Source organism: Nyctibius grandis, chromosome Z (genome assembly GCF_013368605.1).
Source record: "Nyctibius grandis isolate bNycGra1 chromosome Z, bNycGra1.pri, whole genome shotgun sequence".
In the NCBI taxonomy this organism is placed as follows: Eukaryota; Metazoa; Chordata; class Aves; order Nyctibiiformes; family Nyctibiidae; genus Nyctibius; species Nyctibius grandis.
This window is the reverse complement of record NC_090695.1, coordinates 15,581,201-15,606,767: the sequence shown is the minus strand read 5'-3', so window position 1 is coordinate 15,606,767 and position 25,567 is coordinate 15,581,201. Positions and strand designations below refer to the sequence as shown.

Here is a 25,567-nt window from a genome sequence, read left to right as displayed (position 1 = left end):
CTGAAAGGTTGGCAAATGGAGAATTCATGAAAAAGAAAGACTTATCAGAGGTGATCTTCTTCCTGATATTAAAGCAGTAAGTGAGACAGCGTGCCCTTAGCGTAATTACAATTACACAGAGTAATTGTTCTCAAATTGTATTCAGATCAGAGGCTGGCTTAGTTTTTCCAGGTACATTACTCTAATGAAAGATACTATCTCCCTCAAAATATGGTCTTGCTTGAGACATATAAAAATATTTTATGCACATTCTGAAGCACCAGCTTGCAAAACAAACCCTGTGATGGGCTGGTATGCGTTGGTATCACAGTGAACTTTATTTTACATTAAACTAACAGATTGTAGAATATTCTTTAGATGTCTGTGCATAAGATTTCAATCTAAATTATGTTTTAAACAAAACAGTTTTTTCATTATATTTTCCATTTAAAAATGTCAGTTTTGTTCAGGCTTCAGTGGAGGGCCAGGGGGACAGAAAGGCAAAAAATTGCTGTTTGCCAAAAATCTTGCTTGGCTGTTATTCTGGTTGCTAGTTCCTGATGACAGTATGTTTGCCATGTGAACAAAGACTTTTCTGAGCAGAGCCATACTGCATAATCTGAAACCGTGCACAAAATCAAATCCCACATAATAACAGTCTATATAGTATCCTGTATGATCAGTATTGTCAATCTCAATAATTGGTACCGACAGCAACCTGAGATTTTTAAGAATGTTTTAAGAATGTTTTAAGAATGTTATGTTTCTAAAGCACTACAGCCCAAATTTTTGTTTCATCTCCAGCTCAGATCTTAGAACATGACATTAAATATTTGATAAATGGCAGAATTCTCAATAGAAATGATATGCTTAATCTTGCAATTTGCCTTCAAGGAGGTGACAAGAGATACTAGGATTTACAGCCACTCAGCAGGATGCAGACGTTGCAGAGTGTAGGCAATTGTAGAGTATGCAGATTGCATAATCTGGCCTGTAATTTTAAATCCAGCCAAGAGGTCAATTTAGTTAAATCCTTCAAAGAGAGCAAGCAAAAGATAAATGTTTGGGCAAGACAATAAAATTCTGTTTTGTAGTCTTGTACTAGCATTCAATATATTGCTTTGGCTTTCAGAAACACGTGCATTCTGAATTGTTTTTTTTTATTTTCGTATAACCTGACTGTTGCTGTAGAATGGGGAACCCATGGAGAAGTTGCATAGCATCTACTCTGGCACACCTTTTTGATAGTGGTCCACAGATTAGTAACACATTATCTCCTGGCCTTGCAAAATTATCTCCTGGCCATGCTTGCAGGACTTCTTGCTGAAGTAATTCTAAATAGTTTCTCCTGTTTCCTACTGTTTATTTTTATGCTTTTCCAATTAAAAATTTCACACCCATAAACAAATGTCTCCTCATTAAAGTTCCTTGAACATTAGAAAAATCTAGCTAGAGTCTAATAAGGTCTTGCTGATTCAGCTTCAGATACTGAAAGCTGCTAAGCACCATCCCTGAAACAAGAGGTTTTCAGTCCCTTTTGACTGTTTCTTCGTTTTCCCTGTTCTTCTCACATAAGCGTTACTTACCTTTTCACAATTTGAGTGGATTTTATAAAAAGCAAACCTCCTGCCAAAGAAACTGCTGGATCAGGTATGTCCTTTGGTTATTTTATTGTTTTAGTTATTAACAGAAATAAATGAATGTTGAAGATCAGGCTTTGAGAACATAGAGTTGGTTGTTGGAGAAAAGGAGCTTTAGAAGTAGAAGTTATCATCCAAATTTTTCTTCAGCCAATAATCAACATGTCATAGCAATTTCCAGAGCTTCATATACTTTCTTTCTGCCACGAAAAATTTTGGCAAAGATCTTCCAGCTGAATAAACCAGCAATTTCCCTGTATCAGAGGTTTGATTAAATATAAAAATTTTCTTACAAGCCAGAGTATGGTTCCACATATGAATCCTTGTTCCAAAATGACTGTCACATTTGCCAAGTAATTACTATGTGAGAACAATTCAAAGTTTCTCTCTGGAAGTAAGATAAAAGAATTAGCTCAAGCGAGAAGTGAAAAATATGCTGGCTAATAGATGGAGCAGATTAGTCTTAATATGTGAAATTTAAATAGAGATACTTTTCCTGAAATTCCTAATTACTCACCAGTTAGTGTTTCCAAATGCAAGCAGCTATGACAGCTGGTTTTTTTTAATATCCCAAATATTCTACTTTCTCATTGTTTCTTATCATTAACCTTATAATTTCTGAAATCTCTCACTCCTGCATTTTCAATGATCTAGCAAATCCTGCGGTAGTTCTTGGGGAATAATCTATTACTAGCATATTATTATGGTAAGGCAAACTCTGGAGCACTGAAACCCTTAAAGGGATGTTGGGTTCCTTTGCTTGATCGCTTCCTCTAAACTCTGCTTCCTCTTTGCCTTTCCCCCTTCTGTTGCTTTGTGGCTTCTGTCTCTCATCAGCATAGGAAACAACAGCTCCCTCATGAGCAGTTTAATAATTGTCTGTTTTCTTCCCATTCAGCATTAGGTAAGTGTGGGATGTACCATTAACAGACAACAAGCTCTGAAGAAGAGCTGAGAAGGAATCCTGCAAAGGTATTCATCATGTCTTCAGACTGCTTTGATGCTCTGCCCAAGATGACTTGGTGGGAATGACAGAAGCCAGTCCTATACAGAACACCATGTCAAGTCACTCAAAGCAAATCATCTCCATCAGAACCTCTACAATTTCCACTGAGCAAGAACTGATAAAGCTACAGCTAGGTCCTAGATCAGACTGCCCTAGCAGCTCCATTCCTGCCAGCTGGCAGAGTTTAGCCACAGATCTCTACATAGACTTGCCCCACACAAACCCATCCATGTGATTTCCAGGTGGATAAAATCTGCCTCAGCAAACGGTGCTGCACACCCAACTGCTAAATCAGGTGAACATAAGGTTTTGTTTTCACCCATTCCAAAGAGCGCTAACTGGAACTACAGCCCCTTCATATCTTAAGGCAGTCGACATATCCTTTTATTTCCTCCCCCTCCCTCCTTCCCTCTCCTCACCTCAGCCCCCCCACGATATAACTCTCTTTAGACCTAACTGGTTCAAATAAAACAGCTTTCAAGCTCCAGCCAATTTTTTTCCCATTAAAACCTGAAGATCTTCTGCCATTCCTAAACAGCCTTATCTGAACTGGATTCTCCCTCTGAATCCTATTGCTCTGTGCAGCTGTAGCAGGCTGGCAAATGAACAAAACTCTGGGGGTTCAGTCTCTCCTTAGAGCACACTGGTACTGTCTATCTACCACACCACACCACAGAACCATATGTTGCAGCTGAATTTCAAAAGTAGTGGATTTACAGCTGTATAGGCATCATTGTGCATTGACTACTCATATATATGACTACTTTTTGTACATACCTACTTTTTGTACATGAGCTAAACAACCTTAGAGCTGGAGCACAGAAAGCTCTGCCCCATTGCGCCAAGTTTATGAAGGGCGTTCATTCTCTCAACAGAAAAGGCTCCTATCTATACACAGTCCCATTTAGCCAGTAGGAATCTTGAGTCTTCCTGTGACACACAGCAAAGGCTTAATGAAACAATCCTGTTCCCAGTCTTTTGCCATTAGTTATATTTATTGGGAGGTTTTAAGACAGAAAATTTTAATCTGAAGGACACTGTACCGCTATTGGAGGGCATGCATGGCAGCATGAACATGTGCAATGCTGGAAAATGAACATGCAGGGCATTTGACTTATTCCTGCTCTGCATAAACTCCTACAGCGCTGCCAGCACGGCAGAGCTATGGTGATGTAAAGCCTTAGCTGCAGTAACCTTTTTGCATTATTGATACAAACCTTATACACAACTCAACTTTTGCATTAGCTGAAGTAACGGTATCTTGATAGGAAGAAGCAGCAAGTACCCCGTCATGGAGATTCTCCTTCAGAGAATGCCACCCTGCTAGATTTTATACTGCAGAATCCAAATTGAGTTATTTATTAAGTAACAAACAGAAATGCATATATATTTATACATATGAATGGTTGTAGTACGTGTATATATATACACATACATTAAAATAGTCTAAGCAATTAAATTGTGATTTTAAAGGCTCCAAGCAGTAGTCAAAGTCTTGAGAAGCAGGAGATTTAGAAAAAGAGATGTGAAAAGCCGCAGCTCTCATACAGTATAACCTAGCTGCCCTGGAGCCACTGACCCTCAAAGCCGGGCTCTCCAGAAGATCACCAGCCAAAGGGCAGAGACAGGCTGCGCTCTGCCCTAGGCAGCCTTCTCCAGGCAAACCCCACCAGGGCCAGCAGCCCCGGAGGGTGGCCCTGCAGCAACAGCCGCTTTTGCCCGAAACCAAGACATAACCCAACCTCCCTACACGCTCTCTCAGCTTCCACCTGCCCCCCGCGAGGCTCCGAGCCGGATCAGCTGCCAGGGCCCTCTCCAATTAGCCACCGGTGCTCACCCACGCCCTTCCTCCCGCCGCATAAAGCGCGGCGGGGTCGCGCTGGTTGCTACGCGCCGGCGGTGACCGGTTCCCCTCGTGAGGGGCAGCGGCGGTGCCTGCAGCGGCTTCCCGGCCCTTTTCTGCCGGTCGTTGCTAGACGGTTGCCCTGTTCGTCGATCTGGGGCTGCTTTGTTTTGGTTTTGATCCCTGTCGCAGCTGCAGCCGCCGGCTCTCCCGCACAGCCGCTCCGGCCGCTTGAGGCTTCCTCAGCCGCCGCCGCTGCCCGCGGGCGGTGCGGGGCCGGGCCCAGCCGAGCCAGCTGCCTGTGAGCCGCCGCGGGGAGCGGCAGTGGGAGCGCGGCGGCGGCAGGGGCATCATGCCTGCCGTCTTCTCCGGGAAGCGCCCGGGGCGGCTGCTGTGGCGGCTGCTGCTGCTGTTCTGCCTCAGCCTCTCGGGCGGGAGCCCCGCAGGTAAACGCTCCCTCGTGTCGCGGGCTGGGCCGGGCCGGGCGGCTGTCAGGCCGCAGCATCCTTCAGCGTCGGGGTGGGCTAGGGCGACGGGGACCGGGGGCACCGCCTGAGAGCTGCGGCTGAGCAAAGGTCTCCCCTGCCCCGAAGCATCGCCCTGGTTCCCCTGGGGGACAGAGCGGTGGCCCGGCAAGGCGGCTGTCTCTCGGCCCTGCCTGTTTCAACGGCTGAGGCGTTTCTTCTCCTGAGCGGCCCCGACCCTCCCCGGGTGGGGACAGCTCCCCAGCGCTGCCGTCTCCTCCTCACCCGCTGCGGGGGCAGCTGCCGCCCCTGTTCCCCGGTGCTCTTTCGTATTTAGCTTCAAATAAGTGTTCGGGTTTCTCGTAGACCTGCTGGAAAGCAGGGATGCCTGCTCTGATGAACGGTAACGTGGTGGTTAGCGTTGCCTCCCTGCGTGTGCGTGCTGGTGGGCAGCAGGTAGGCTGGCTGCGATGTTGAACCCTTCCAGGGATGTTCAGTCCAGCTGCCTCATACCATCTCCTGCTTTCTGCCTCACGAACAGGAGGATTTATTAGTTCACAGGTGCAGAACTCGGAGGTCAAGGCATAGTGTTTTATTGCTGCCCTGTCCTTATCAAGTAAAGCATTATCTAAGTCCTGAAAAAAACCAAACTGGCAAGTTAAATTACTAAAATATCAGTATGCCTGGCAGGTTGTGAGGAATGTTCCTTGGGGGATTTTATATGTAATGTTCTGAGTCTGTGAAGGAAGTGGGATTTGAGCCTTCTGGGCCCTATCTAGTGGTTTTCAGCAGTTCAGGAGCAGGCCAACCACTCCTAAGGAAATAGGAGCTTATTTCTAAAATCAGCGTATTTCTGTTGTTAATCCCGGTTTTTGAAGTATCACAGAGTAGTACAGAATGGTGATGGAATGAAATACCAGATCTCTAATATTTGGTTTGCAAGATGTAGTTGTTGGAGCATGTCTTGCCAAAGCTGAAGTTCTGCCAATACATGTATGTGAACATTACTGCTGTGACTTTAACCATCAATGATTAGCTGCATTTCCAGTGTGTGGTATGTGAGTAGTTACATGTTTCTTTGTGCCTCTGTTGGTCTTCCTGATACTGAGAGGAGCAATACTGTTCCCTGTGTGATGATCACTTCTGTAAAATTTGTAGTAGTTTCACATAATGTGAAAGGACAGAAAATGTGTTTTGCCGTTCTCAAGGCCAGTTTAAAATGCATATATTTATGTATGCACCCAGAGGAAAATCTGCTCTGTAGTTCTTAAAGCTTCTGTAAAATATGTATATGTATTTGTGTACACACACATAAAACTTGAAGTCCTCTCCAAAGATTTATTTAATTGATCAAAAAGTTCTCTGACTGTAAATGGCCAGATATTTGTAGGAATGTGTGTCAGGTTTCCACAAACCTACCGTCTTCCTAAAGTGGTGGATATCATGTCTAGCTTTGAGCAGACATCGGAAATGAGCCACTTGCTTTAGTACCCTTATCTGTATAAAGTCGGGCTGTTGTTTTTCAGACTTCTATTAAATGCTTTTGTATTTGTATGAACTAGGTAGGAAGGCTTCGTACTGTGATTTCTGTGATGATTTAAATGTGAGGAAGAGTATTTTACTCTTCCATTAACCAAATGTGCAAAAACCTAGTCAAGCACAGTGACTAGCTGCACAGGTGCAGCAAAGGGAAGTTCATGCTCCCTTGGAGAGAGAAGAACTAAAACTGTCTTCTAGTGCAGTTCAGGAACAGTGTGCGTTCTGGAGATGTGGGGGTTCAGTGGGTTTCTTCAATCAAAATAAATGCTTGCAGTAAAGCAACCGAGGGATTACTAGGTGCGCAAGGACTGAGTTGCAGAAAGGTGGGTTGCATAGCCTTCTGCATCTGGCCAGGCAAATACTGCAAGAGGCTTCTTAGATTTTTATTTTGATACAAGTAGCTTGAGGAGAGTTTTTATTATTCTGTTACTTTTATCTTTTAGTCTCATAACTGTTTAGTTAATTGTTCTGAAAAACTTAAACCATCACTTTTATTCTGTATTGAACTGAGGGTTATTTCTAACGAAGTGTCACAACTTCAGTGTTTGCTGCTTCATTTGGTCACCATTGTGGCTGCATAGTTAGTTGCAGCATGTGCTGCCAGATCCCTTTAGGAAAAGCAAATGCACCACATCTCATCTCCCAGCTTCTGCCCGTAAAGATACCAAGCAGTTTCCTGAATAGAGGATACCCCTCATTTCTTACAGACTTTGCTTCCAGGTTGGATTTTTTTCTGGTTTGCCCTGAGGGAAGAGCTTTTATCAGGGCGTTTGGAAGCCCTTCATGTGGATCCTCTGCTGCCTTAGGGGAGCTCAGCTTGCAGCTTTTCCCATTTCTAGGGGCACTAGGAGGTTTTGATGGCTAGTTTTGGATGCTACTGAATGCTTGTGCACTTGCACAGAGTATAAAATTGATATTAAATTAATTGAAATTAAATTAAACATTAAATTAATGATGTTAAATTGAATTAAATTGTGTCTCAACCTTTTCCTATTCAGCGACTTTTCTTGCTGAAAAAGAGTGAATAGATTTTAAAGCCTGAAATTACTCTGGTGATGACAAGTATGGTACATCCATGCTTTATCCCCCAAATATTGGCTGTGGTAGGGAGCAGAGGTAAGGTAGAAAAAAAAATTAATTACCTCATACTCTCACCTACTCCTTTTTGTGTAAAGATCAGGGCAACAAGAACTCAGCAGGCTACCACACTATTGATTAAATCTAATGCAAATCAATTATAGGCTAAGGCATGCAGCCATGACTCAGTAGTTTGAGAAGTTATTCCACTTGACTTGCTTACATCACTGCCTGGCTTGATGACACTAATCATGCAGTGCTGGGTCATCTTGATCTCATGCTATTCAGCAGGTGCATATGAGAGGACAAGAGAGGTGCAATGTTATCTCTGGTATGTAGTTTGATATATGGATAGATAAGAGCCAAGATGTGGAAGCAGTGGTGACTAGAGATAACACTACTTGACTGCTTTTGCTTGGTATGTGAATCAAGAAAGAGAGCCAAGATGAGAACCCTATTAGTATGCAAAACATGTTGCAGTTTATCTGGCTTCTTTGCAGAGAGATAACAGAGCTGCTGTACAGCTTGGCACTGGCACCTTCTAAATTTATCATCTTTGGGGATTTTAATTACTGTGCAGGTGATGCATCTACTAAGCTGACACAGTCAGGTGATCCGTGACATCCTTGGAATGCCTCAAGATGCTGCAGATATAAAAATTCATGGACCTTTCTTCAGCCTTACCATGAATCTCAGGAGCATAATAGCTTTCCCTGCTCTCAGCACCTCTGTCAAGCAGAGAATGTGACTCAGTCTTCTTACTGGCTGGGTCATAAGCCAGCAGATACTTGGACAGAGCAGATTTCTTAAGTTCTTTGCTTGGGTGAAGGGCTGGGAGGGAACAGTTGGCTGCGGGACCAGTGGACTGGTATGAAAAAGGGTGAAAAATTCCTGTTGTTAGGAACCACTAATGCTTAACTTGTTAATCATATCCTTTGACTGCCTTGTTTTACTTTTGATCCAAACCGGTTGAAGTATAATGGACAGATTGAGAAAGATAGAGCAAGCCAGGCATGACTCTGATGTAGTCTGGAGTAACTGTGTGCTGGAGGTGCTGGTGGGAGAGTCTGTAGGTTGTCTATGCCTATAGTGTCGAAATGGGGTAGGAGTGTGAGTAGCGTTGTTCACTTGTAGGAACTGGCAGGGTGCTGACTTTACCTTTTGCTGAAGGCACAGAGTTCTCAGCAAGTTTGAACACACAGTACAATGTAGCTTTTCACTTTCCATCTATGCTTGCTGCTGTCTTGGATGTCTAGCAGAGCTTATTACTCCTCCCAGACTTCAATTACAACTGCAAAATGTGTCCTTTTTCCCATTGTGTAACTACTGGACAAATCACTTAAAAGCTGTTAATGTGAGATTGTTCTGAGTCTGAGGAAGAGTGCATCCTGCTGCTATGGCAGTAGAATATGTCCTGGAATACCTCAGCATGTGAAGATAGTGTTTGTTTTACATTAACTGGTTCTGCCACCCAAATGTGGGAACAGAAAGGAAGGAGCAAACATCTCCACTTTTTATAAACAGCTAGGGACCTTGAATTCTTAATAGAAGAGTGACACAGCAACATACTCAAACCAAGCAAGTCTTCTGCCTCTTCCCCTGCTGTCCTTTCCAGTCAAGAACATAAAGCAAAACCCTAGAGTCTTGCCTGGCCTTATAAAAACTGTATTATGGGAGCAAAATCAGATTTGCAGTGGTGTTAGGGAAGTCCATGTTTGACAGAGATGCCTTTTGTTTTGCTCACCGAGTTGATAATAGAAGGAAAGGAGGTTGTTCACTGCATCACTAAACAGGGTAGACATGTAAGGTTATAACGAGGTCCTTATTCTACTGGTGAATCTGCTAATCTAAATTTAAAAATAATCAATTAGTGTCAGTGTCATAAGCTGTGGTGGTCTAAGCCCACAAACAAGACAGGATTTGAGTACAGGTTATAAAGCGAATTGGTCTGCTGGAGTATTCTGAAGAATGGCTTTGCTGACTATAGGCTAACTACAGGAAAAGATCTGTGTACAGAAATTAGAGGTTAAATAAGTACTGCCTCTGTTCTTTAATCTTTTCTTGCATAAAGTAAGCTAAAGAACTAATGAAAAGTTAATTCTTGTACATTTTCGCTGCATATGCTCAGAACTTGGGAAAAAATTGAGGTAGTAGGCTGAGGTGTTTGAATTCTTCTCATGAACTAGATACTTCTAACTCAGTTCAACTGAGAGAGAATAAAGTTTCTTTAAACCCTTTTTTCTTTTTAGATCCAGCTATGACAACACAAGATGCCAGTAAGTCTCAGGCAAACTCTTTGACTAAGATGCAAGCTGGACTTAATGAATCATCTCCTGGTAATTCTTTTATTTCAGTACACCTAAAGCTATAATGCTTTTTCCTAGTGATCCTAAGTTACCATGTAGAGTTTCCATTTTCATACTAAGTAAGTCTTTTGAAATAAGATTGTGACTTCAGAAGAACCAGAAGTACATATGTTATCTAGGCCTTTTAAAGCCACTGCAAGAGCTTAAGTGTTGTAGGCATCTCAAGGACTGTGGAAAAAGCTGTCCAAGTGCCAGTGGCATGATCTATTGCCCTTATGCATATATGCCCTAAAAGCAGGCAATGACCCTGGAGACAGAACAATTCCCAAACTAGAACCATTGCAGGACATTCTATTCTAGCACTTACACCTTATAATTTTTCATGTGAGAACTCCTTCTTATGTTCTTGTATTAGTGAGAGGTACAGTAATGCCCTTGTATTGCTGTGCCTGCTAGCTTCATCTGTCTTTTTTTAATTATGGATGTGTCAAACCTTCTTTTGTCCCCACACTTCATTCACTGTATTCTGGACCTTAATTGTGGTTTTGATAGGGAGCAGAGTATAAGTTCCAGGCAGGAGAAGAAACCGGTGGTTGTTGATTCCCACCTTTCCTTTCTCCATAAAGATCGGAGCAGCAGGAATTCAGCAGTGTACTAAAGCTCACGTTGATTAATGCAAATCAAACATGGGCTAAGTTATATTTATACATGAACTCAAGCAAGTTCTGACATGTTATTCCATCTACAGTTTTGTCTTTGGAGATGATAATGCTATTTATGTGGTATTCATCTTCACAGCTTTTTAGCATGATGTGTGTGAGAACTAGGAGGGCAATAGCTAATAGATTCAGTAACTTTTTCCATACATAAACACACATATACACATGAGCTAAAATACACAAAGTATTTTGTGTAATATGACCTCACCAGACTATTTTAATTCAATAGGTGGATTGAGGAAGAAAGTCAGTATGAGAATCCTGTTAGTGTGCAAGACATTTTAAAAAAGTTGTCTAGTTTTTTTGTGGATGAATAACTACTATATGAACTGGCACTGGTGCCTTCTGAATCTATCATCATGAGGGATTTCAGTAACAAACCAGGTGATGCGTATACTAGACTGACATAAACTCAGGTGATCCATGACAACCTTGGCATGCTGACAAGGTGTTTGCACACACAGACAGAGGAAGATTCCCCAGAACACTTTCAGCCTTCACGTGTTATTTCAGGGGTAAACACTTGGACTGGTTTGTTTCTGCATCAGGCCAAGATCAAGGCTTGCTTGTGCTCTTGTCTAGAGGAACAGGACTTACTGTCTAATACTAAGAGACAGCTTCATGACTTTTTTGCTTAAAGCATTTTGGACTAGTAGTTGAGATTGACAACAGTCTACTGTCAACAACCACTAAATGAACTAGCCTGAAGCTCTGTTCTTCCACATTGTCCACCTTAATATACAGGTTTATTGTTACTTAAACTGGTTGAAGCATGAGGGAAGGTATGAAAGTGCAGATGGAACAAGCCAGGCGAAAGGGTGATTGCCTGTGGCATAGCATTCCTTGAGCTGAACATGTTCATAAAGAAAAACACTGCTTTACAGAACAGGCCAGCAGCTTGGGAGGCATGTGGTACCTCTGCTTATGCTTGCTCAGAGGCCTTTAGATGCAAACCACTAGCAGGGACTTCCTTCAGCACAGCCAGATTTTCTCATCTGTAGCAGAGAGGCACGTGTGTAGGAACTCTACCACAAGGCACAGTATTTTATGCAGGAAAAGAGGAGTAATTCTGAGAAGATCTAGGCTTTCAGAGATACTACTTCTACTGCACAGTGATCAACTCTGCCACTCAGTGCTTCTCTCAGTGAGAACACTGAAGCTGTAGCCCAATTTTCTCTTATTTTCCCAACTGTGAGTGGGAACCTTTTCAATCCATGGACAGGAGAGATAATAAAGCCCCTTTTCTCCTTCAAAAAGTAGAACAATTTTCTCCTATAGTGCTGTATGATTAGGCAGATTCAATCAGTAATTACTGTTTATATATTCCTGAAATGCATTATAAAATAACTGCCAATAAAATTACTTGGCAAGCATGTAAAATATATGGCTTAAAACATTTAGTGTATTTTATCTACCATGGGGTGGGGGAATCTTTATTTCTTTTGTTTCATCACTAAATGGAAAGAAAAATAAATTTTTGTAACAGGTTTGTGTTTTCACATTTCAGAGCCCCTGACAGCTACACAAGCTGTCAACTGGCAAACTCAGGGGAGTCCTTCAGATTATTTGACACTTGGAAATAATGTATCTACACCTGGTAAAAGCAATCACATGTTGTCTTCTACTTAAATTGTTAAATTTTGGTTACCCTAAGGTTCTACCTTGATATTTTTTAATCGAGTGGTTATGGAGGTTTTATATTAGTTGGTAACTACCAAGACAAACAGTTTGATGTTTAAAGCTATATAGAAAGTGTGGAAACTGAAAAAATGAAAATTGTTATAACTGTGTTGAACTGACCTTTCCTTTAAGCATAATTTCTAATGTCTTCTCCCACAGTGTGCTTCAGTTTACTAGGAACTTGCATGCAGATAATACAATATTAATGAAACAATCATGTGTAGATGTGGAAGGGTGATGCTTCCTTAGCTGGGTTACATCTGTTGTTAAAGCTGTAGTTTATCGATTTGTTTTCTTGCTCTGTTCTTGAAATGCACAGAGCATGAGAACAAGTATAGTGGTGGGAACAGACTGTTTATGCTAACAGTTCCATGCCTGATAGCTGTATCAAGCTTAGCAGAGCTTTATAGATGTAGTTTCTGAATAGTATGCTATCCATAGCCCTGCAGAAAAGGGATTTTGCTGGCCTTATTAAACCTTCTGAATGTAGTTTTCCCTCACAGAAGGAAAGGAGTACATTCTAGTCGGGCAGATGATGGTCAGTATTGATATTCTTCATGTGTGGAAGGAAATTCCCTGCAGTATAACAGGAGTTTTGTGGAGCAGTGAGGGACTCTGACCATGTTCCAGTGGAGCACAGGGAGTTCTTGCCTCTGCATTCATTAGAGCTGCAACCCGATTAGGTAGTCTACCTCTGGCTTTCTGGCTGTGTTGTTAAGTTGTAATGGCTTTGGGAATGGCAGTGTTCTGTCCTTCTGTTTCTTCTTTTTTTTATTTTTCTAAAGCTTATTACTTTTCCAAGCTCTACTTAAGCATTGAGGTAGTCCTATACAGTTCTAGGGCCTACCTGTAAGCTTTAGGGAAGGCCACACATATAGGTGACTCTTTGAATCAAGCTATGAAATAGTTACAGCTTCTTAGAGTATTGACATTCACAATTACAACATTATATTAAAGCTAGAAACTATCTTCTAAAATGACATAATTATTATAAGAGTGGTCAAACACTACTGTTACTTTAAGATTCTCGCTGTTAAAACACAAGGTACATGAAGGGATCTCCATAGTAGTCAGCATTTGGCAAGGTCCTTTTCCCCCCCAAGACTACTATAAGAAACAATTGCAATACCATATTGACCCTCTGCTGTATGATTACCTTTATAGGATGATAACATATCACTTTGCTTCCCCCACAACCTTGTTAGGTCCAGATCTTACCACACAGAATTTCAAGCAGGCAACCAAAGAGAATGTGTCTAATGTCACTTTTGTGGAGTATGAGGTACTTCTACCTGGTGAGTGTGTTATTTTCTCTTCCAGTTATGTTATATTGGATGTGTATGATTACACACAATCTTTTGTATGAGTTGCAGAAGTATCTAGGATGGCAACTTCTTGGTAGGATGCTCACAGTGAGCACATGATTAACTCAGTAAAAGAAAAGATGAGTAAGTTTGCACTATTCAGTTTTGTGTTCTAATTATTTTGCAGTGGAGAATGAGATTCTTACTTTTTATTAAAACCACAAGTAAAAACAACTTGTAGCTATCTGTTCCCCCAAATCAATTCAAGTGACAATTTCTTTGCACTAGTGAATCCACTTGGAGAGATGATGTAAGCTAGGGTACTTGTTAACCAGCGGTGTTAGTCAGCTTTGCAGCATTAAAGGAGTTAAAGCATGGAGAAGAGGCAAGATAAGCCTCTTTTAAAGTAGATGTGAAGTTCCCAGTTGCCAAATAAGCATTTATAATGAATTTATTGGACAACTGGAAAAACTTATCTAACTGAAATGTCTCTCAGTTGGAGGAGATCAGTTAGAACTCCTTTGCAAAGTACTGGTATGATACTTTAAGGACATAATGCCACAGCCTTTATGCTATATTTTCTTGTAGCAGAAAACCTAAGGTAGTGTCTATTTCTTGTTCTAGTACATCTGTTCTTGCTACAGAGATGCCCCAGGTACCAGTCTTGCTAGTGGTTAATCTTTAACAGCATAAGGTTTTCATGTTCCATTCATTTGAAGTGTAGATTTATTTTTAAAATAATCTCAAGAGGTATGGATTCTGTTTTTAGCCAGTGTAATTAATCTGACTGTAAAACTTTTGCTACTGTGAAACCAATTCCATTTGCAGAATTACTTTGATCATAAACAACCTCTACAAGGTGAGTTATGCTTGGCCCATTTATTGAGTGTAATGGCTCTAATAAAAGAGTTGCAGTAACTGACTTTGCTCTGCTATGAAAGACCAAGGTGTTGCATCTCTAAGTTTAACTCCAGTTCAGCAGATCTGTAATATTTTGGCTGGGAGCTGGAGTTCTGTGCATGCTGTTCTGCAGGCTGTAAATGTCTCTGCCAGACCCAATGAAGTTAAAATAGTCAATGGGAGTATCTGGTGCTTCCTCTTTAGCCAAGCTTTGCTGCTTCTTAGGTATGACTTGCATTACTAAGTCAGTGAGCTGTACCTTAAAACTTCCTTTTCTCTCGGAAAGAATCTGAGCTGTGAAATACAGCTGCACTTTTTTGACCATCAAGTACTACAGGGTAGGTCTAGGACTGAGGTGAGGCCTGGAATAAATTTTCATGGAGTATTCAGATGGACTAACCACAGCTCTATCTACAAGGTGTGAAAGAAAAGGCCAATTATGAAATAAAACGTCAGTGCTGACAGGTACAAAGTCAGAGGTGTGCTTTTCATAAAAGGCTTTTTGTATGGATTGGAGAAGATATCTGCCGTTGAAACCTACTTTTTGGATACACTCTTTATGCTCAGGGAGCTTGTTAGAAGCAAAAAAGTGTCAGTTTTTTCTGCTGTACTGGAATGTTTTCACATTCTAATTCTAGTGGCTTGCCACTAGGAAGGCAAAAGCAGACCTAAATGGATTTGAAGGTGATTTGGTTTCAAGTTGAATTGCTGTAGCATGAAAGGCCAGATCCAACGTTAAGGTTGTGGATTTTATCAACAACTTCACTAACAACAGGACATTTTATGATACTGTGAGATTACAGGTAAATCTAAACTGGCTAAAACCTGGATGCTTATAGATATCTACAAGTCTAACTCTCTTTGATATTATTAGTATAACATTTTATATTTACTAATATTTTTAATCCAATAAAACCTGATTTTTTAATACAAATGTGAAGTCAAAAAGGAAGTTTAGACTGAGAGCGGACATTGTTCCCCTTGGTGAGAGCTAAGTACTTTATACATAATTTAACCCAAAACAAATATTAGCATAAGTCTATCTTGCTTTCAGTGAAATGAATATCTATGTTTCTATATTAGAGCCCTCTAGGAAGTTTACCTACAGAATGGAGTGACTGTGTCATTTTTGTAATGGATGTGTGTCATAACTCAGCTATGGCTTAAGAAAATTATTGTCAAACACTGATTGTCTGTTTTTGCAGTTTTTTACACTGGGAAGTATAACAGCAGCACACTGTATCCACCTGTAATCCAGCATATGTAAAACACAGTCTTTGAATATCTTCTTCCCCCAGAATGAAGAAATGTTTTTCATAGACAATTTTTTAAACTTCTTTTAGGTGTTTCTGGTACTTCCATCGAAAAAAATATCACTTTGGACAATGCAACTAGAATTGAACTTTCATGCAGATTGGACAATAAATATTCTCATTTGGAAAGTCTGCAAGTGGCTTGGAAGAGGGGAAATGAAACAATCGGGCACATCAATAAAACAGAAAACAGCTGGAGCATACAGTAAGTAGCATTCTTTACAGTGTGACTTGCAGGTTCTAAGGAGTTGTTGTCACATTCATATACACTGCCTAATACTAGTCATGTATATGTTAGAAAGAGCCAAATGCAGTGATTAATATATGCCCATAATCAACCTATTAAAGCTGCAGGAAAGGAAAAAGGTTGCAGTTACCTTGAGCCTGGAGGAAGAGCTCCTGTTCTTCCTCTAGTGCTGGTAAAACAAGGTTTCTTCAAGAATATAGAATAAGGACACAGTTCTTTGAGTCCAGTAATTCTGTTCAGTAAGTGAAGTAGCAATCTCAGTTTGAGATTGTGCAAAATGGGGGAGTGGAAAAAGAAATTGAGATATTTTAGTATTCTCATTACCACCTCAGTGCTGCTTTGCAGAAGTCTGAAAGGCATCAGTGGCCAGTTTTTTTCCTAAGAAATTAGCTTTACAGTAAAGTTGTTTTGGATTTTTTAAAGGTTTTCTTAACTCTTTCAAACCTCTACAGAGACTCAAGAAATCTAGAAAATTTTCTTCAATTGATACAATTTACTGTTGTACTTTAAAAATCTGTAAGTGTGCTAATTTTAGCCAGGTAGTATCCAGTTGATTTCTGTATTGCTTTGGTTTCTTAACATCAATAATATTTATATAAAATTTCTATGATAGAAAATGTGATGAGAACATACTGTCACTTTTCTTCTACTCCATATACACAAACACAACCATGTAAATATTTTTCAAAGTGCCTGTGAAATGTATAGTTTGCCAGCAGAGGAGATGCAGGATTTCATTAGATGACAGCTCCTTTAAAACTGTTCTGTTGGAGCCATTGACTGATGGGCTTTAGAAAGAGCAAACGGTTTAAGGAATCTCTTCTGAAATCCTACACAGCATATGCTACATGGTAAACCCACATCTAATTGGTAACCTGTAGATCATACTGCTTAATGATGTTTGGCCTTCTGTGAGCAGCAAGGGTGAAAATGATAATTTATGTTCCCAGGTGTGCTTGTGCTCTTCTGTTTCCTTAAATGTCATCTCGTTTCTACACTGCACTAATCCTGAATCCTAGTGTTTCAGTGGTTTGTTCTCTGCACCACTACTAATCTCTGCTGGTTTCTTTAGAATGTTAATAGCAGTCACTGATAGTTGTAGGATGAAAGAAAATACAAGCAACAAAGCAAATGGGTGAAACTTTTTGTTTTGAAGATTGAAGATCTTGGATAACAGTGAGCTGGGAAGTTACAGTTGTACTCTGAAAGGTGAAGAAATCAGTGCCAAGTTTAATTTACAAGGCAAGTTATTTTAAATTTTGCTTCACTTGACCACTGAAATCCTGTATTAATGTGGTTTCTGGATAGTATGGAAATTGCAGCTTAATTTGATAAGCAGTGACTAATATGGTCAAGCTAAGTGAGAATCACTATCAAAGGTACTTCTATAGCATGGAAGCAAGAAGAACTTTGAAGCAAAAACTAAAAACCTTTTTAACAAAATTTGCTAAGAACCAAAAGAGCATATAAGCCTTCTTTTTTACCTAAATGAGTGACTGATTTCCCTTTCCTTCTCCATCCCTGCAGCAGGAGTGAATACTCATCACTTTCTGGGGGGTGGGAGGAAAGGTGGTGTCTCACATAAGTTTTTGAAAGAGCCGAGCCAATGACTTGGAAGTTTGGCCTGGGGTTTGATGTTACAAGAGGAACAAGGACTGGCAGAATGGAGGCAGGTTTTTGAACAAATGCTGTTGTATTTCTGAAACACCAAGTTATTGCTTTAGTGCATCTTTAATTCTATATAGTATAAGAACAGCTCTTATATTAAAAGTTAGTGTGCTTCATTGGGCAGTATGAGTGCCCTTTCTTCTGTTTTGTATTCTCTTCTCCAATAATGTTGCCCTTGACAGTAGCAGGTGAAATCCAGTTGAATGGAAGATGTGTGGAAATAAAACAAGTACAAGCTGCTAAGAACCTTCATCTATAATGAGAGCTATTCCCTTCTCTATTTGCACCATCCAAATTTTGCAAAGAGCAAGGCAAGCATTTGATCTGTGAAAGCTCCACAGGCTGTGATACATAATATTCTCCATGAACACAGGCTCCTAAAAACCTTAACTCTTAAGGAACTACCCTAACCTCAACTGAACTAACCAGCAGGGCTTTGTAATTCTCAGTGCTGCAAGCTGGCTTTGTTCAGTGGGGTATCTGGTTGTATGACTTGAGGAAACTTTCTCATGTGTGTTTAAGTCTTGAACAGTAATGTTGATATCTGCTTTCAGACCTTCAGCCAGGGGAGACTAGCTTGCTGTACTGAAGAAAGAGAAAATTGTAGTTTATTCAGACATTTTAATCTCTAAAAATAATTAATATTTTTCTTGTCAACATGTAGGTAAGGTTTAGTTGAATGACTATCCAAGTCATCTTAGATTAAAAAAGTCAAAGAAGACCGTATTCTTTGGAAAGTATACAATAACTATTTCAGTAAGGGCAGGAATGACTCAATAGGGAAGTCATCTTTTCCAGAGCAGTGCTTAGGACTGGTTGATTTATTACAAGAAGATAGGAGAATTGCTTCACAATGGTTGAATGCTGCCACTTCTGATGCCATAAAAAGTACTGACTTGACACTTTTCAAGATTAATGCAGGAGTGAAGGAAATGGGAAAGAGAAGTCCTTGAATCTTCCAGTCAATAATGCAGAGAGAACAAATCTCAAACTGAAAGATGAGTAATGTGTTGGTGTAGACTCAGTGGCTAAAGTCATCACTGCCATAACTAACTGCAATAGTTTTTCCACTAGACAGTTAGGCATTATTGGATGTGTTGCCTCTCCTCCCCTGCCCCCCCGTCCCGGCTTGGCATAACCCTGCAGATTTTGAGGAGTTGAGCTTTTACACAGGTCTGCAGAAAACCATAATGTTTTGAGATGCTAATAGGAAGTTCAAATTATTAAACATGGAGACCATTCATGGGTATTTTTAAATGGTGTGAAGTGTTGTAATAGCTATATTAAAGGGTAGAATAGATTAATTTGTGTTTGCCCGTTGTTCAGGGTTCCTTAAGCAGCTGTCTGGGTGCATGCACTGTGAAACAACTTTTGTCTTAAAACAGTGTGGAAATCTGACGGGTGTAAATGCTGGTGTGATCACCTGTCTGTTCATCTCTTCAACAGTTTGTTTTTTCTATGCAGCAGCAATGTTTTGTCACCAAATTCTGTGTGATCTACTTGCAGAAATACCTGGGACAAAACATACTATTTCCTTTCACACATTCAAGGATTAACCACTTGTTACAGAGCCCGATCCCAGAACTCAGGATGAATATTCATGTCCTTAATCATGGTTGAGGTGGTGAAGGTAGTGCTGGTGTGCCTATATCTGTGCTTTGCTGCTGATCAGCATGGCTAAATCTTTTTGACTACCACATAAACCTGTTGTGCTGCTTCCAGGGGTTTTTTGTTTGTATTCATGTTCCATTCTTTTTTCCCAACCTGGTTTTGTTTTTCTTCTATAAATTGCAAAGGAAGTGGAAGCAGTTATTACTAAAGTTATTCCTTTTACTGACAGCAGTGAAGATACTCTGCCACTGCTCTTTAGAAGGGTAGTGTTTAATGATTAAAAGAAATACATATGGAGTGAGAAGACTTCACTAGGAATGAGGCTGGACTGATGTATGGTGCAGCAAATTCTGAGGTTGTAAGCGGTGTTATCAAATTGGTTTCATATATATTTCTGGAATGGAAATTTTTAAGTTTGAATACTCAATGAGAAGTGAACTTCTCAGGACAATTTGTGCTCAGCCAGTCAACAAGGGGAGGGAACAAGAACAGTCTTAGTTTATACCAAATTGTTCCATCATAACAACTGAAAGCAAGTTCTTGGCCTGTTTAGTCTTGTGTGACCAATGTAATTTAAAAGATGTACTGGATCTGTACTTACAAGATAGAGCAATGAAACTTGAAGTAACATTTAAAATAAATGGATCTGAGGAAAACATGCTGGTAAACATCCTAATAAAGAGGGGGAGAAGGGAGGATGGGAAATATATACTCTATCATGATATATTTGCTCAGCTCTAACTATACCTGTGGGATACCTCAATATATTCAAGAGCCTTTTTTGGGCTTTTGCTCTTGGAAGGCTGTGGGGCATCTGCACTTATAATGGCTGGGACAAGTAGCTCTAAAGTTACAATCTGGTGTCTTGTTTCTTGTGGCCATGTTCTGCCCTTAGCAAGATTGGACCAAAAGTCCTCTTTGCTGGCATGCACCCACAAGTCATTACTTCAGCTTAGAAAATGTTTGTAACTACAAAGCTCCCTCAATCTGCAGTTTTGTCTTAATTAAAAAAAAAAAAGTTCTCTGAATGCACAACTTGCCAGATACCATTATGGCTGGAACAGACTTCTATCAGTCTTTGCAGATTGAGTGAAATTGCAGAAAAAATAGTGTGTTTGTTTATAGTGTACTAGAACTGAAGCACGTAGCTCACAGCTGTCAAGGAAGGGAAACAGGAAATGGGCAAGGGTAGAAAATCACAATCTGATTATCACTTGGTTTTCAGTATTAATTGGCAACTTTTAAGATCATACAGCAACTGAGAGCAGGATTCCTGTAGTCTTCTGCACAAATTCTGTATACGGAATATCAGCCTGAAATGACTCTTCATTTACATCATGTTATGAAGGATAGAATCATTTATGTTTATGGGAAAAGGAAATAAATGGACTACTATAAATACATATCTAAATATATTTTATCTTTTTATAATACTGTAATTAAAACCTGTACGTCTCACTTAATGAACTTTTTCCTACTTCTTAGTACCGAAAATTGAAGGAAAAGAAAAACCCGTAGTCAGTTATGAAGGAGATACAGCTGTAATGATTTGTAAAAGTTTCGGCTATTCTCCCATTGCTTGGACTTGGTATATGACCAATGGAAGTGAACAGGTGAGGCTTCCATCTGTTGGCCAAGCAAAACCATGTGGCAAAAAACAAGTGCAGGCACTTTGTAAAGTATAATGACTTTTCACTGTACGCTTTACAAACTGCATTTCCATTAAAGTTAATGTAAATCTCTGCATATGGAAAAAAAATCTGTGATATTTAGAAGTATTCATTATTACAGGGATGTAGTTTTGTTCTGGTTTGTATGATGTTTGTTTTCCAAAAACTCCCTGCCATACTCTTACAGCCCCAATAAGCGTAAAACAAATCAGATGAGTCCTGAGATGCTTGTCTTTACTGCGTTAATGATGGTTATATTGCTTAAATCTTACTACTTGATACCGAAAAAAATCTTACCATAGGAGGACATTCTTTTAAATACTTAGAAGGTACTGGAGGCTTGAGGGAGAACAGGAGCATGTCCCTTCTCTTCCTCCTTCAGGTACAAGTACTTCTATATTTCTGAGCCTGTACGACCTCTCTGGGGCACTGGACCTGAAAGAGGTTATCCCTTAGTGGAGACTGCTGTGCCACTTGATTCTGAAGGAGCTGAAATCTCTTCTCACTTCAGCTCCTGCCTTAAAGGCTGTGAGGAAAAAATCTTGCTCAGCAGTTTTCCTCCTTCACGTACCCACCTTTCAGGATCCCCCTTAGCCTTGGAAGCATAGACACTTTGTTCTAGTCCTTTTCTGGGTGAAGCGCTGTCAACTAAGAGGAGGTAAATAGATCTGTCTCCTCTATACTGCTGGAGAGTAGCATTGTAAGACTATCAACATATTTCCCAGTGAAGCAGCATTCCTAGCTCAGCTTCCTTGAAAGCATGTGCTTTGTGCTGTGGTGAAACTTGGACTTTAGATCCTGACACCTGAGGCTGCCTTTGTCAGTGGAGAGTCAATAGAGTCAAGGGTACCTTTCATCTGATCTTAAGTAGACTAAAACAGGTCAGACAACTTGCTCACTAAAAGTGTGTATTTTCCTCCATTGTATGTAAAGGGAACCAGGATGGCCAGCTGAGATAAATCCTTCCCTTGGAGATGGACTAAATGTGCATCACAAATGCTGGTTGTTCTTAACTCATTTTACATCTCTTTACATAGAACTATCTGTTGATAATAGAAATAATTTGATTAAACACTTTCTCATTGCATTAATAAGACTTGTATTTTTTTATTTTCAGATTGCCATTAATGACTCTCTGGTGGCAGACAAATATGTAATTAGTAGAGTATCTGCCAATGTCACCCATCTGAAGATAATGAAGCTCACTAAGGAAGATGATGGTGTATATTGGTGTGAAGCTGCTTTTGAACTAGGGAAAAGTAAAGGAAAGCTGACGCTTAAAGTTCTGTCCCTCATGGTGCCTCTCAAACCCTTTCTAGCAATTGTGGCTGAAGTTGTTATTTTAGTAACTATTGTTTTCCTTTACGAGATGTATTCAAAAAAGAAAGAGAAACGTGCAGGTTAGTCTTTCTAAGTCTTTTCTAGCTTTACATTGAAATCGCAGCCAGATGTAGAAAGGTATGACCCATAGTACTTCATATATGAAGTTCAGTGTGATTTTCACATCTGTGTTTTTTCTGATAAAATACTTTCTTCTAGAACATTGCATTATTTTAGATTTTTAAATCTCTTCCATGAGTCTAGAATTCAGGTACAAAGTGCTTTCAATAAGCAATACTTTCTCATAATGAGTTTGATATAGTCATTTTTTTCCCTTACAAGACAAAGGAATTTAGAAGCCATATTTTTTTGGGGAATGCTTAGGAATGGAAGCAACTGTTAGTAGTCTTGATGGGAGAAACTTCTGTCAAGAAATTGAGTAAGAAGGAAAAATGCATTAAAACAGTGCAGTAAAGTTGGTTGCTGAACCTAAGGCATACATAGGTGAGCCAAACTAGATGTGCAAGATGAAACGGTAGTGACATATATAGAAAATCTATGTATATATGTGCCTATGTGTTATACATATGTTATTATACACATGCATAGATGTATTTTTCTATATTTTATACATATATGTATAAGATATAACATGATCTGTATTAAAATCAGATTAATAAAACTTGATCAAAGTAAGTTTTTTTACAAATTTGCAGGTAATTCCATTGAATAGAGGAAAAAGAAAACTTGAATTACAAATTTCAGGAAAATAATTAAATATAAATAAGATTTGTTTTGCTTATATGTAGAGTAAATAATAGAAAAGTTCTGTTTAATTATATTGTTTGTTAAATTGAAACCTTATATAGTCCTTTTTCTGTTATGCAGAAGACGAAAAAGAATTTGACCAAGTTGAGCAACTGTAAGTAAAGAATTTGTATACTAGAGTTAAATATTTGCTTATTTGTATAGTAATGTGTTGTATAAAATTATACCTTGTTGTTGATACAATTGGAAAGGGTTAATGATACATGTGAAAGTAGAGTTTATTCCTTTCCTTAAGACTTCCTAATTCCAGAATGTACAGAATGCTGTTTTCTACTTGTTGGTGCTTGGAAGATATTTCACTTTTTTGTGAGTACCACGTGTCCTTATTATAAACTCATTCTAAAAGGCTATAACTATGAGGCAAATAACTTTCAGGTGGAAATTTTACAGAAGTGGCTTTGACATTTTTTTCTCATATGTATTTTTTGGTCCATATTAACATAAATTTCTCTCACTTGCATGTGATCAAAGCCCTAGCTGTCCTAGGTAAGCCTGTAGTTGCTGGGGTCTTGAGAGCTGTTGTTGTTGGCTGTTTTGGTGGTAACTCCAACCTCTCTGGGGAGGCCTCTTACTGTGACGGTAGCTTGGGCTGCCTGGGCACAGGAACAGCTGCACTAGTGGAGCCAAAGGAGCAGCTGTAGGCACTTCTGTTGCTGTTCTGCTGCTTAAGGGTTGGTGCTCCCATCCTGGCTTCCCCCCCCTCCTTAGGATGATGCATTTTTAAAAGCTTGCTTGCTAAAACAGGCTATACTTTTCTCCCTCTGCCTGTCCTTTGAAGCCCGGTCACTTCATTTGGCCTGTTAACTTTCCTTTTGTTTAAAGATGCAGCCTAGCTGTTATTCTTTTTAGATGTGTCCAGTCTACTCCAGTTTTCTTTCCCCTAGGTCCCTTTTCTCCTCTTATGTTTATCTGCCTTTTTTGTCCCTCTGAGTAGCACTGTTTTTCCCTTTTTGAATTTCTTGTTGCAGTGACCTTCTTTGTTTCCCTGTGTTGTATTCACTTTCCCATTCCTTTTTCCAGTGTTAGCTGAAAATATATTTTAGTGCTTTCCCCCTTATCTAAACAGCTTTAAAGCTGTAATTCAATTATACTATAAAGTGGGGATATGTCTTGAGAATATAGTATGCTATTATACTGCTGAGTGGGGATATGTCTGTGGTTGGAAATTGAGTAAATGCCCTTGCTTTTTATAAATGTGCTGAAACTGTATTACAATAGGATTGTAGCACAGTATAGTGCACTAAAATAATGTTTTCATGCTTGATGAGATGTGGGATGTGGTTTTGATCAGCTGCTTGATCTTTACTTTGGAGTTCTAGCTTAGATAAACACATATGAGGAAAATCTATTAAACCATGTACTTCTTGCCTGATTTTAATAACTAAGTTATTTCAACTACTGGTTGGTTTAGAAGATAGATTTGTGTAGCAGAGAGAACGGCTCCAAAGGAACTTTTCTGGTCTGTTATGTTAAGTGATGACTAATATACAGCTGAACTTGGTTGATGAGGCTATAATTAAAATGTCACATCCAATAACGTATTAGGTGGGATGCTAGTGATTCAGAAACAGAATATTTCTTTTTAGCAAGAGAATTGTTAATTCAAGTCTTGATTGTGACCAACACCTATAGCTAGTTGTAGGTACTCCAGAAGGAGCAATCATATGACTGTTTCAGCCCATGTTCTGAGGATGTTGAGCTGTATATTGCTTGTATATTACTTGAGCATTCACTCTATATACAAGTTCTATACACTGAATGAAGTGATAGTACAGCAATCATTTCTGGGACTACCACTGTTATAACTTCTTCACAGAGTTTTGTGGGATTTTTGAGGGGGATTGAGTTGACCCTTTACTACTTGGCTCAAAGACTTCAAGAGTCAGTATTTTGGTTGCTTAAATTTTGTTTAAACTTCTTTTTTCTTATAACTTCACATGATAAAAGAGAGAAAATCAAACACATTTTAGATGCACTCTGTGATTGGATTGTGGAACTGGAATGATTGTGCTCATCCTATGCTTAAAAGTTGAGTTTTGGAATTTAACCTCTTTCTTACAGTAAAGCAGAAGAAAGCAATGGTCTGGAAAACAGTAGTGCTAGGCACCGAAAAATTTGATCTGGTGCCTAAAAAGGTAAGTAACAGATGAAACAGAGACCAGCGTTTACTTTTCTCCTGAGCAGCCTAATGCAAGGAGAAAGAAATCCACTGTGCAGTCCCATCAGTTGGTGGGTTTTTTTGATGTGGGAACAACATAGTAATAGAACCATTGTTTAGATAAAACAATATATAGTCATTCGTAATGTAATATCAGCAAGAAGTGAGTCCAAAACGTTTTAATTCAATGCTGTCATCATAGTTGTTTAATAGTTCAGTTCACCCATGCAATCCTTAAAATAGGACCCAGATTAACCTGCTTAATTGCCTGGCTCCTAATCATGAAACATTTCTG

At 39.6% G+C, this 25,567-nt stretch overlaps 1 protein-coding gene across 1 annotated transcript; it reads left to right on the top strand.

Annotated features, from left to right (window-relative positions):
* Positions 1 to 4,820: 4,820 nt before the first annotated feature.
* On the top strand, positions 4,821 to 25,233 carry EMB (embigin). The gene is made up of 10 exons (XM_068422166.1): positions 4,821 to 4,914; positions 9,798 to 9,884; positions 12,081 to 12,170; positions 13,450 to 13,548; positions 15,801 to 15,975; positions 17,174 to 17,259; positions 20,782 to 20,909; positions 22,084 to 22,360; positions 23,178 to 23,208; positions 25,176 to 25,233. The coding sequence occupies exons 1-10, from the start codon at positions 4,821 to 4,823 to the stop codon at positions 25,231 to 25,233; spliced, it is 1,125 nt and encodes a 374-aa protein (XP_068278267.1).
* The last annotated feature ends 334 nt before the right edge of the window (positions 25,234 to 25,567 follow it).

What these genes read in the sequence shown, in the direction of transcription:
- EMB (XM_068422166.1), top strand. Translation starts at nt 4,821, where the DNA reads ATGCCTGCCGTCTTCTCCGGGAAGCGCCCGGGGCGGCTGCTGTGGCGG. An exon ending in GTATGAGGTACTTCTACCTG is followed by an intron (nt 13,549 to 15,800) that starts GTGAGTGTGTTA and finishes AACTTCTTTTAG; the next exon opens with GTGTTTCTGGTACTTCCATC. An exon ending in TTCAAAAAAGAAAGAGAAAC is followed by an intron (nt 22,361 to 23,177) that starts GTGCAGGTTAGT and finishes GTTATGCAGAAG; the next exon opens with ACGAAAAAGAATTTGACCAA.